At 38.9% G+C, this 13,197-nt stretch overlaps 1 protein-coding gene across 1 annotated transcript; it reads left to right on the top strand.

Moving 5' to 3' along the window:
- The first annotated feature begins 1,438 nt into the window (after nt 1–1,438).
- Nucleotides 1,439–6,293, top strand: irx1a (iroquois homeobox 1a). Its single transcript, XM_085473192.1, has 4 exons — nt 1,439–2,043; nt 3,359–4,454; nt 4,820–4,895; nt 5,772–6,293. The coding sequence occupies exons 1-4, from the start codon at nt 1,801–1,803 to the stop codon at nt 5,845–5,847; spliced, it is 1,491 nt and encodes a 496-aa protein (XP_085329318.1). The 5' UTR covers nt 1,439–1,800; the 3' UTR covers nt 5,848–6,293.
- The last annotated feature ends 6,904 nt before the right edge of the window (nt 6,294–13,197 follow it).

Below are 13,197 nucleotides of genomic sequence, written 5' to 3' on the forward strand. Positions count from 1 at the left end.
GGCAATATCCACTCGGAGCCATCTGGTGCAGATCAAAATCTACTGACTTCTTGGGCTTCAGTCGTTAAGGTATTAAATCTAGATCTACAGAATACCCCCTTTGACTCGGGAGGTGGGTGATATGAGAATCAAATCAAATAGAAATAGAACAGTCAAAAAATGAACACCCTCCCACCCGTGAGCCACATAGGTGTGTGAGGAGTGGATAGTTAAGCAGAGGTTAGTGTCCGACCCTTTTTTTTTTTCCTTTTTTTGTGAGCTGGAAATTGGATAAGCAGTTCAAGAGGCGCTGAACAAAATAGCATCCGAGTTTTTTCACTCTTTGAAATATTGAGATAATATTTTTGAAAAGATTGGTTTGTTTTAGAAAACATTCTATAATTGTTTCTGGAATATATATATTCCAGAAACAATTATAGATTTGTTACACACTATATTTTTCCGGTTCTCGTGTGTTGGTACGTCTTTCATTAAATTATAGGAGCTAAAAGTACCTGAATAACATTTTGTGGCGAATACATGGACTTGGAGACTTCTTATCCGGTAACCCGGTCTTTGGCTCGTCCCTGGCGTTTCCACATTCCTTTTCACTAAAAGCAAGGAAACGTGAAGTGGCTCTGCTTTTACAAAGGACAACAACAATCTGCTTTAAGTCCACACACACACACACACACACGAAAGCAGATGGAAAGTGAGAGGGGGGAAAAGGATGGAGAGGCTGATTAAAACTTTATGAAGAAATCAAAGGAAACCGAAAACAGAAGTCAATAAAGACTTACATAATTAATAACTCATATGGAAGAATTTGCATGAATTTCCGCAACTGTTTAGGGAGTTAACTGTAACCGTCTTGAAGTAAGCGTTATAACTTTAAAACAAAATAAAAATATATATAATTGTTTCATTGTAGAAATATAAAATGCTTTTATTTATTTATTTATTTAATAAATAAACTTTTAAATATCTCATCCTGATTAAGTCCCGTGTGTCTTTTACGAGTGCGTAGGTTTAAAAAAAAATCCATAAATTACAGAAATTAATTTTAATGTTAAAACTTTTACTGAAAAATAATGCCACTGAATTAAATAAAGGCACCAGCAGCCCGTGTTACCAAATACTAATTCCTCGGCGGACAGGCTTTCCCCCTTTAATTACAATTTAAATCTATTCAAAGTAAGTTCCTTCTTGACGGGTTTACTTCCCCTTGTGTCGGACAGCTGTAAAATCGTGTAGACAGGTTGTCATACAACAATCAAAGCCTTCGGTGAATGGACTCTAATGCTTGAACATTTAACATACAATAACTCCAAACACGGACGGAGAGAGAGAGAGAGCAAGAGAGAGGGGGGGAGAGAGAGAGAGATCGCGAGAGAGAGAGAGAGAGAAGGGGGGCCCCAGCCAATGTGCTCAGTCTATATTCACATTATCCACATTGCTCCAAACGAGGAGGAGCTTGCAGGCTCAAGTAGAGGACGCCAATCAAAGCATCAACTTCAAATTGTATCTGAGAGATCAGCCTGGAGACCTCAGGGCCAGGCGCGTCAGTCGGAGCGCAATTGTTGATCAGATCACATCCAGCGGACTTTGCGCGAGAAAAGAGAGGAAGCAGAGATTTAAGAGCGGTTTGTTTTGACTGCATACCGTTGTATGTCGGTAGTAGCTGCGACTTTGGCTTAAACACTTTCTCTTTACTCATCCGGGTTTTTTTCATTTTTTTTCTTTTTTCTTTTTCTTTTTTTTTTTGTGCCTCGCATACTTTTTTACGCACAGTTTATCGGACAAAAGAACTGTGCAGTGGAGATGTCTTTCCCCCAGCTAGGGTACCCGCAGTACTTAAGTGCCTCCCAGGCGGTTTACGGGAGCGAAAGACCGGGAGTGCTTACGCCTTCGTCCCGGGGAGGGAGCACCGAGATCGGGGGAAGTCCGTCAGCCACTGCAGCGGCTGTCACGTCAGTGTTGGGCATGTACGCCAACCCGTACGCACACAACTACAGCGCTTTCTTACCCTACACCAGCGCGGACTTGGCTCTTTTCTCACAAATGGTAAGAACATGTTCATATACTTCTGTCGAAAGATGTTTGTAAATCCTTCCGTCCCAACCAGCACTGTCTGATCATAAAAAAAAAAATCGAAAGGTCACTTCAACCAAAAGAATGAATACTCTTGGTTGCCGATTTGTATATTGCGCATTTTCTGGTTTAAGTCCATACTTGACTGATTTAACAGTCCGCTGGTGTGTTTTAGCTGCAAGGTGAAAAGTTTGACGAAATGCAAAAGAAAGAAGAAAAAACCTTGAAAATGCGGCTTAAAACGTGTTTTGTTGTTATGCATAAAGCAAAAGAACAAGAGAAAATTATAATTAGGCAGTTATTAGTCTCACACTATGAAAAAAAATAATCCTGCGGAGCTGTATTCTACCGTGCAACATGAAAAAAATGCTGCTTTTGCTCTGACGATTTTTTAAAATCAGGTTGATAAAAATATTCACCAGCCTGATACAATATCTTAAACTATAAATATGGAATTACTTTTTTTAAGTTTGTGTTTTGTAAACATTACTGACCTAGTTGAATGCCCTTCTAACTTTCTCTACCTGACGAATTGCAAGACACAGCACATCTTGTGATAATAATTAACTTGGAGTGTGTTAATGACTAAGGCATGTATTAGGCTCTAACACAGAGTAAAACTGAGAAAAAAAAATAGGTTTTATCGAAAATACTAAATTGAACGACCTGCGGGTGGATTCCACAAAACCAAGCCAAAGACTTAAAGTACACAATTCGTCACGCAAGTGTATATTTTACAGAGTGAGAAGAGGGAGAAAAAAAGGGAAAAACTTTGCTTGGGCCTTCATACTGCTTTGTCATATTGTGCATAGAAGGGAGTTTAACAGGCAGGCCTACTATATGTTTAAGCTGTCAGTTTGCGTGCACATGCAGTGTGCGTGATCACAAACTTTCTCTGGTCCTATTCACTTTGTTACTTTTTGCTGACAATTTACGGACAATAATTGCTAATAAATGGTCTCTCAGAGAGCTGTGCAGTTGCAGGTGCCATAGGCCTAGCATGTGACATGTTGCAAGCTGAGAAGCTTATTTGTGGGCACAGCTGAGTCAGTTGCAACTGTAACTCAAAGATTTTTTAAAGCCAGTTGTTTGAATCATATATATATATATATATATATATATATATATATATATATATATATATATATATATATATATATATATATATATATATGGAGCTTCATATATATATGTATATATGAAGCATGTATTTAGCAGTTCATGAAATAAAATTATGCATGAAGCTCCATGAGGACACTTTAATAACACACAATCTTTGATTTCTAAGGGATCCCAGTACGAACTGAAGGACAGTCCTGGCGTCCACCCTGCCAGCTTTGCAGCCCACACATCTCCTGCCTTCTATCCATACGGCCAGTTTCAGTACGGAGACCCTGCTAGGCCTAAAAATGCCACCCGGGAGAGCACCAGCACTTTGAAAGCCTGGCTCAATGAGCACAGGAAGAATCCATACCCGACCAAAGGGGAGAAGATCATGCTGGCTATCATTACCAAAATGACGCTGACGCAGGTTTCCACCTGGTTCGCCAACGCCAGGAGGAGGCTCAAGAAGGAGAACAAGGTGACCTGGGGAAGCAGGAGCAAAGAGGACGAGGACGGTAACTTGTTGGGCAGTGGAGACGAAGCAGAAAAAAACGAAGACGAGGAAGAGATTGACCTGGAGAGCATAGATATAGACAAAATCGACGACAACGACGGGGATCAAAGCAACGAGGATGATGATGATAAGTCATCGGAGGGCAGCAGGGACCGTAGGGGCGGCCTCGGTGCAACCGGAGAGTTGGACAACTTAGAGAAAAGACGGGCCTTCGCCCTACAGGCCCACGAGGCCTTTGAAAAATCTAAGAACGCTATTTCAATTCACCCAGGGAGTAAGGAGAACTCTGATAGCAGCAACAACAACACCACAAGAGTTTTGTCTCCGGACAGACCTGGGAGCTTTCCTCTCCCGTCCAACAATAAGCCCAAAATATGGTCTTTAGCAGAGACCGCTACTAGTCCCGACAGCTCGTCACAGAAACCCACGTCCCCTTGCGGCACTGGGGCCACCACTCACCCATCAGCGCCCCACCACCAGATTCAGACCCACCCCGCCTTCCTCCCCAGTCACGGACTGTACACTTGCCAGATTGGAAAGTTCCACAATTGGACAAATGGGGCTTTCTTAGGCCAGAATTCCCTGCTGAATGTCAGATCGTTTCTGGGAGTAAACCAGCACCACCACCACCAGCACAACCATCACTTGCCGGCCCAGCAGCAGCAGCAGCAGCCGACATCAGTGGTGGTGTCGCCGGTAGCAGCTTCAGCAGCGCTCACCAATGACAGCAAAGCCCAACCAGAGAGCCACAGTCCGAAACACATAGGTACGATGACAGTCTGTGTTTGCACATATGAGGAGACGTGCAAAATGCTCTGTTGAAAAAAAAAGCGACTTCGGATTATTATTATTTTCGATTTCAAATACAATTAATTTAGCCTATAAAAGATTCTGCACACGCATCCACACACAAGTAAAGTACATTTACACACTTTCACACAATCGACACACACACACACACACACACACACTTTCACACAATCGACTACACACACACACACACACACACACACACACACACACACACACACACACACACACACACACACACACACACAATAATGTTTAGTTAAAAATTCTCGTGTCTCTGTTTTATCTACCAGACAAGTGCTAACACTGTTTTCCCATCAGATCACGAAAACGGTGTAAGGTCGGATTCACCTCCAACACAGACCCTGAAGTCTTCTTTTCGACCCATCCATGACAGGTGAGACCAGTTTTTACTTTATTGCTTTTGCTGAATTTCAACACGTTGCCATAAGCAGATGAAAGCAGCCACAGCCGGAAATAAAATGAAGGAGATCTGATTATTGGATTAGCGAAATAGAAACATACTTAGATCTCTTTTAAAAAAAAATATAAAGCTATAACATTACTGATAAGAGAAGTATTAGAAACAATATTTAAAAAAAACAATGAGTAAACTGCTTAACGAATTTTGGCATATATACTTAAGGTTTATTTTTATTTGTTTCATCTTTTATTTATACGTTTTCTAACATAAAACAATATAACAGCAGTACAAAATAAAACAAACAATTTTTTCAACGATACCCAGTTTACTTTGGGGGTGACAGGGGTCTTGACTCCCATCCCACAACCCTTTTAATTCCTTCCCTCTGGGGAGAGTGTGGCTACTTATCAAGTCACCGAGTAAAACGGGCTCTGTCTGGGTTGTGTGCTTTCCCTAAAGACCCATGGGAGACCCAGAGCCCAGGGGAGCGCTCTTACCCAAAGAAAAAAAAAAGTTTTACCTCAGGTTTTCCTCTTGTGCGTAACGTTCTTAGAGAATTAACGATGAGATAGCGAATTACAACTGTTGACAATGGATGAACAGTGAGGGGTTTTTTTTCATGCCGTAAAAAAAATCGGATTTGTAAAATTGATAACACTATTATTGTTCATGTTGTTTTAATTATTAGTGTTTAAAAAAAAGAAAAGAAAAAACGCGAGGGCTTGAAAAGGAGGGCTTCAGTCTGCTTCTAATCAAAACTGCTCAGCCAGACACTTGAGATGCATATTGAAACCCGCTGTCCAAACACGGCGGGGGTATTTATCTACCTTTCTGTTATTCTTTATCCAGATCCTCTCTGCCTTCCAGCGCCAGGAGTCCACAAGACGCCACGCAACGGGTCCTCACTGCACTCTCCTCGGCTTGATCAAGACATTTTTTGTGCTTGAAAAAAAAATCAAATAGAAAAAAAAAACAAAGACTTTACGCTCTCTAAAAAGGACAATGAGAAATAATAATGCAGCATAGCATTCAGACGGTACAGAACAAATGGCGTAATTTGGTAATATCCTGTGGATGGATGGATTACTTCCTCTATTGTTGTGTAGCTTATAATCGCGCCTATAATGTTACTCTCTCTCCCTCCACTTTGCCCAGGCAGGCTGGGACATTTTGGTAGGCTGTTTACTTTATTATTATTATAATTATTGTTATTATAATTATTATTTGTCACTATCTTGTGTTTTTTGGTGTCCTTTCTTTAATGTAAATACAAGTGATTTAAATTTGTAAATAGGAAACGTTGAAGGAATTTGTCCAGATCGTATATTTTGCCTAAATAAACTAAATGAAATTATAGAGAAAACCCAACAATGTTCAGCCTACATTTCTTTTCTGTGATTATTATTATTATTATTATTATTATTATTATTATTATTATGCAAACGAAATTGATAAATTATGTAGAAAGCTTAGGCCTGCAACAAAAAGGGTGGGAATTCTACAGAGAGAAAAAAAAATATTGGCAGTCTGCATGCAACCAGGCTTAATTTTATTCAAGTTTGGGAGGAAAGCAGCGTGGATGCATTGAGGTGCTAATAAGTGTCCAGATGGTTGCTGGTGACAGAAAATGGACAGGAGCAGCTGGGAAGGTCATTAAGTAATAATATGGGAACGCCCAGTCCAAACAAAATCAAATGGTTAAAATCTAATCTGTCAGAGGGAGAAGTCGATTCGAAGATAAATTATTAATATTTTCCTTTTGGGGGAGGAGAAGGCTGACATTGTGGACCTTGAGGAGCAGGGTCACTTTTGGGGTCTCTGTCTGTTTCTAAGCTGATAGTGATCATTAGCCTGTAAAAAGCTGCTTCCTTGCTGTACAATGACCAAAAGCAAATATTGATTTACATCATCAGTCTAATTGGGTCTAAAAATAATAATACAAAAGGAAAGTGCAATAATTATCTGCTATTGGAATATCTTATTTATTTTATTTGCATTATATTATTTATTTCATTTGTCTTTAATGCTATTTGTCTCAAGCGATTTAAATGTTTATTTATTTATTTATATTTGCTTTTAATGAAAAATCAACACTCATTTAAAAAAAAATCTTCTAAAAGCAACCAAGAAGAGTATGATAACATTCATTCTTTGACTGAAAGACACTTTTGTAAATAAGCTGCAAAGTGAGCTGTTATAGAGGGTGAATGATTTCAGTGCCCCAAACCTGTGGACTAACTTATGCACATCTGTTTTGCAATATCACAGCGGCCTCTATAGGCAAGAAAGAGAATTATAAGACCTGAAACCGTTGTCACTTTCCCAAATGCTATAAGTGAGATGAAAAACTCCAACTTTAGCATCTCTCATTATGTAGCTTAAAGTTTCTAATTTGATTTAACGGTCTTGCACCCAATTGTGTACTATTATGCTTTTATGAGAGTACCTTTTAATATTTTTGAAAATCCGTGAGCTACGTCATAGTAAAAAGGAAATATCATAGGAATACAATTATAATTAGCAAATAAATAAAAAAGAGCTTGCTTTTTGGCACGGCAATTACTAGTATTAATTCTGCTACATTTTTATATTTTACATATTCAAAGACGGCCAAATTAAGTAACTGCAATTATCTCTGCAAGTCAAAACGCAAGTCTCCTTTCTTTTTCCTTTCTTTTTTTTCCGTGTAGGTAAACGGTGACCAGATCGTTTGTGTTTTGCAGAGGTGGGGGAGGGGATGAACGGCGGGAGGGGGGTGGGGGGTCTTTGCGCATAAATCTGTGTCACTTAAATGTCTGTTTTAAAAAACAGTCACAGACTGTGTTAAAAAATTAACTAAGGCCAAGGAACGTTTTGTTGATCGACGTGGAATCATCTCGCTTTTACACACACACCAAAACGGTTCTAGTCAAATCACAAACACATTTAAAATGTAGACTACACGCTATATTAATGTGTCTATCAATAATAATAATAATAATAATAATAATAATAATACGTAACATAAAACGCAATAGTTACATGTTTCTACATTTGCTCGTTTTAGTATATAAATATGAAATATTCCAGCCCCCATAAACCGCTATATCTAAATTAGGATAAAATTAATTAACACAAAGTCGAACCGAGTCTTTTCAATTCGCTTATAGGACAGCACGTGTTTTGCAATAATGACTCTTAAATTGCGAAGAAAAAGGCAGGTGCGTAAGTTTCCCTCCCACCCCATTTGCACATGACATCCTCTCATGAGCTGGCTTTTGGGGCTAAAATTAAATAACCTCTCGGTGTCCCATTTATTTCTTTTGTACTGAAACAGCGTGAGGTTAGCAAAGGCGTTAGCTGCAGGCCATTATATTGTGTTTCCATAATATATACAAAATTATTCATTTAGTAAGTGGATGTACAGTGGATTGTCTAATGGGTAATGAGTGCTGTTGAAGCTGATAATTAGGCTGTCACTTCCAGCCATTTCCTCCCTGGATGCCCAAGGCCGCGATGCAGGGGAGGAAAAGGAAAATAAATATAATGAAATAAAAGAAAAGGGGCAGATAAATGTATTAAATGCAAATTTAGAGGTTGAGAAAAAAGCTCTCTTCGGGACTTTACTGTTAACACACGATAATGTCTGATCTTCAGATCGCTGTAGCCACCAAGTGTTTAAATATTCTTACATTCTAGAATGTAAAATAAAAATGGCATTTCATTTTATAGTGAAAATTTAATTACAGTTAAAATAATTAATTGCCACTCACATCACACTTGGATTTTTTGATTGATTAACTAAAAAAAATTAAATAACATCAGTAAGACAAAAAAAACAAAAGCAAGTTGTCAAAACTGTTTTCAGTAACCTTTGGAACAGGTTCAGCTATTTTCATCTGAGGACTCACTGCTGAAAGCTGCTCAGGAGACATGTAAATTGTGGCTCATGCAAAGACAATAAGTTGTTGACCCTAAAACAATTTAGCATTCTGTCACAGGCTGTGCTCCCCATAATACCTCAGTCTTTTGTTGGCGAACAAGGACCATCTCTCCCTGCAACTGAGACGTGTCACGCTGTGGCAATCCATTCATTTTAGTGGTGAATTGTGCATTGTGACTGTGTGTGTGTATGTGTGCATGTGTGTGTGTGTGCTTGCGTGAGCATGTGTAACAGGAAGAGTGAGGGGGGAGAGGTGACTGCATGGGGAGGAAAGTTTATCACTGTCTTGTCTTTTTTGGCAGAAGCAGGCTATTCTTACAACAGACTCGACCCCTTGTTGTCCAACAACACAAATGTCTTTGCCTCTTCCTATCCCTACACCCTCCTCTTTCAACCCCCGCTTTCCTTCAGCATCTCCGTTGTCTTTTCTCAAAGATGCCCGCCCATATCTGTGCCTCTCTAATCCATTTATCTAGTTTCATGAGTGCAGCACTGGTCAAACACTGACACAAAAGCCATCCCGGGCCCCCAGCCTCAGCTGGGGGAAACACACAACAACAAGCAACAACAAGTCACTGGAGCCCAGCAGCCGCAGCCACAGCAGGGCCACCCTAGAGCCTTGCTACTCCATGTTTATCTGGCTACTTTGGTTCTGCTCCTTGTTTCAGCAGCACAATGGCAGTGAAAGGAATAGGTGCCTTGGTCATAGGCTTTTCATTCCAGGAGCGATAGGCTGCAGGAAGACACAAGTCTTGCCATAGGAAGAGGTCGGAGGATTTGGTTGGAAAAGGGGAAAACAGAGGGAGGGAGGCCCTCAGCACGGCTTCATTCAAACACAAATAGCAACAAGGAACTAGTATTTGCCTGACAACTGGCTGGCTGTCTGACTGACTCGCTGTCGGATAGGCAACTACTCATGACAACTAAACAACCCATGAGGACCCCTGCTGACACAAAAAACCTGGCCTGGTTTGTAGATATACTAGAAATAAACATGGTCTCTCGCTCATGTATTCCTGGTTCCCTTTCATTTGGCCACTCAAAGCGACATTCTTATGTTTTGATCGAGCAAGAAAGAGAGAAAAAGATAACAAAGTAAGACAGGGAGCGCAGTCGAGTAAAGTTTTCTCTGTCTCAGTTGAACATTCTTTCTTACTCTGAGTAAAGAACAGAAAAGCTTTTTCGCTCCTCTGCGATGAGGACAATATGCTTATTTGGATCTCAGTCAAATCGCTGTGCCAAATATTGGGGCACTAATTAGCTGTCCTAATCTAGAAATATTATCCTCAAATCTGATATATCCTATTTGAAATGGTCTATTTTAAGAGACCTCGGCTGAACATAGAGGTTCATTATTATCTTCTTGTTTGCAACATGTTGGTTGATCAAAGTTAGCGCCATGTCTCTGTTGTTGTTTTAAGGGCATTGACAGGGTCCGACATACATAAATAAGCACAGTTTCTCACACACACACACACACACACACACACACACACACACACACACACACACACACACACACACACACACACACACACGTACTTGAGCTGTTCTTCTGTTCCATTAATGACTCCACAAACCAATTAAAGCTGGTCTGTCTTGAGTTTTCCTGAAGTATTTGTACACAGCAGATTTACCACAACAGAACTATATTTAGGGAAGAATGCCGTATAATTTCATCCCATCTCATATGCACCCACACTCTCTATCAAGAACACGCACAACCACGTACTCATGAGCGACACACACAAATACAAGTGCGCATGCACACATTCCTTGTGCAGACTGCTGGAGGATCAGAAATATTTTGCCTTAATTATCCTTCAGTATGGATCATGTTCTTCAGGAAGGACTAGTAATGATGGGGTTATTTATAGTCATTCATTCTCTCTCTGTAATTATACACTACTCAAAATTGGGGTTTTTACATTTGGCATGTGCTTGAAAACGTAAATTAGACAGACAGCACTGTTGTTAAGATCTCTTTGAAGTGAATCCCCTCTCCAAACACATTTTGATGGAAAGTTTTATACCAACACTACTTTTCTTCGTTAGCAGAGTTTATTTTTCAGCACTAGTTGAACTTTTTTTTTTCAGTTCTAGTTCAACAAGAAAATTGTCTGGATACAAATATATATATATATATATATATATATATATATATATATATATATATATATATATATATATATATATATATATATATATATATATATATATATATATATATATATATATTTGCAGCAAATACATTTACAATTGTAACATGCCATATGTAGTAAATTGTGTCTTTTGACTGCATTCTGTACTAATTTTATTTTCTCAAAAATTAAAAATAATAAAGGTAAATAAGGAATGGCAGTGTTTACATTTCAGTCCCAAGTCATCCTAGAGGACAGGTATCATAACAGAGGTCTACCTAACATTGGTTTGAAGACAGTTGTGTGTGTGTGCGTGTGTGTGTTTAATAATCAAATGCAGGCTGATATGGCAGGGAAGCCAAGGGCCTTGTGCCCCTTTTTCCTCCCTGCACAAATATTTCCAGAACGACAGATAATAAAGTCTGGTTTTTCCTGCCTTCTTTTCTGATGTGATGCCATTGTGGTTTGGGTTAATTCCAGGGAGCTGTACAAAGGGAAGCACAGCCATCTGAAGTGTCATAGTGCAGCTGTGGCTGAAGCACAGGAATTTCCATTTAGCAGAGGATGCTTCTCTTTTTTGTCCTCTCTGGACACTCCCAGCACATGTGCGGCACAGAGGGTGATATCAAATGCAACTCACCATTTTCCTTCCTGCTAATATGAAATCTTTACCCTCTCTGTCCAACCGTCCCTCTCTACACCTGTCTGTCTTGGTTTCCCTTGTGGGTAACACTGTTCACTTATCCACTTACAGAGTGTGAATGTGTGCACATTATATATTATCTGAGCCCTATTATGTAGATTTTTTTCACTACACAATTACTAATTAGCTCATTCATGATTTTCTAAATTTAAATAAAAAAATACCATGTATAATTTGAGTTTGCTTAAATTATTAAAAAATTATTGCAACTCTACAATTTAAAAGGAGGTGTTTATAAAGCCAGAAGGAGTATCATTCTGATGACTTATTGATTGTACAAGTTGCTAGTGTTTTCCATTTAGAGCATTTTAATTTGTAAATGGTGCATAGAAAACAAAAGAAAAGATTGTATACATTTTTTGTCCAAACAAATTAACTGGGCAATGAAAAGAAGATTATTTACATAAAAAGTCAGAACCCTATCGAAGATGTTTAATCCACAGAGGGCTTCGGATAAATTTGATTATTTCCAAGAAATTATTCGTAATTGGAATTTGAAATTATTGCATCTGGCATAGACAACGTTACCAATCCCAATAGCACCTCATCATCATCAGTTATCAATAATTTCTACCGAAAGGAAACAAAAGCTGTATTACACTATCCATCCCATCACCCAAAGCAGACAATTACAATGTCAGGAGCTGTCACCTAAAGTACAGTAGCCAGTACATCCAATACCGGGTCACCTGCCAAAGCTGAAACAGAAGAAGAGCAGAACAAGCACACAATGTGTTGGAACTATCACTTCACACAAATGAAAACCTGAACTAAACAGGGCAGGCCGGTCAAAAGCCAGACTATCTTGCAGTGATACTTTTCCCCTCTGCTTGAACTGGGGGCTCTTTCTTCATGCATACTGTTCCTCTGCATGGTAGTCAGTGTAACATGTCACGGAGTGCTAACAGAAGCTAGCTATGCCGCATAGTAACAGAAGAGTGTTAGATCAAAGTGTTTGTCATGCAAGCTATAAAAAATGACTTGAAATGAAAAATGACTCGAAATCAACCAGTTGCTGATTTTTTTATGCAGAGCTTAAAATATTATATGAATATGAGACATGTATTATAGGCAGTATCATGAACAAATGTAAAAAAAAAAAGAAATAATAAAAAATTGCATGCGTGTATTTGTTAATCTATATGAATTTATATAATTTTTAACTGGCACTTTAAAGACTTTCTCTCTACACAGGCAAGCTTTTGAGGAAAAGTGTGGCCAAGTCAACATAGACGATGAAGTACAAAACAATGTTGGTTGGAAAATAACTAGAAACCCTTATGAACAATTTTAAAAATGCTGCTTCTGTGTGACACCCTATAATTAATTTTAAACAAGTTTGCGCATGTATTCATAAAGGAAGAATATCCCATAATCTTGTTATATCTATGATACCAACTGTCTCGACCACCAAATTGTTGTGCATGCTATTCCTTCTCTCATTCAGATATTCAATTATGCGTCCAACTGATCTTTACCAGAAAACTTATGTTGAGTAGAATACTAAAT

This window comes from Copadichromis virginalis, linkage group LG11 (assembly GCF_057382275.1).
Source record: "Copadichromis virginalis isolate Kocher_CV1m ecotype Utaka linkage group LG11, C_Virginalis_male_GT1.1, whole genome shotgun sequence".
NCBI lineage: Eukaryota > Metazoa > Chordata > Actinopteri > Cichliformes > Cichlidae > Copadichromis > Copadichromis virginalis.

Coding starts and splice junctions, on each gene's coding strand:
- irx1a (XM_085473192.1), top strand. CDS start 1,801: ATGTCTTTCCCCCAGCTAGGGTACCCGCAGTACTTAAGTGCCTCCCAG. Junction 4,455..4,819: donor CCACAGTCCGAAACACATAG/GTACGATGACAG, acceptor TTTTCCCATCAG/ATCACGAAAACGGTGTAAGG. Junction 4,896..5,771: donor TTTCGACCCATCCATGACAG/GTGAGACCAGTT, acceptor TTCTTTATCCAG/ATCCTCTCTGCCTTCCAGCG.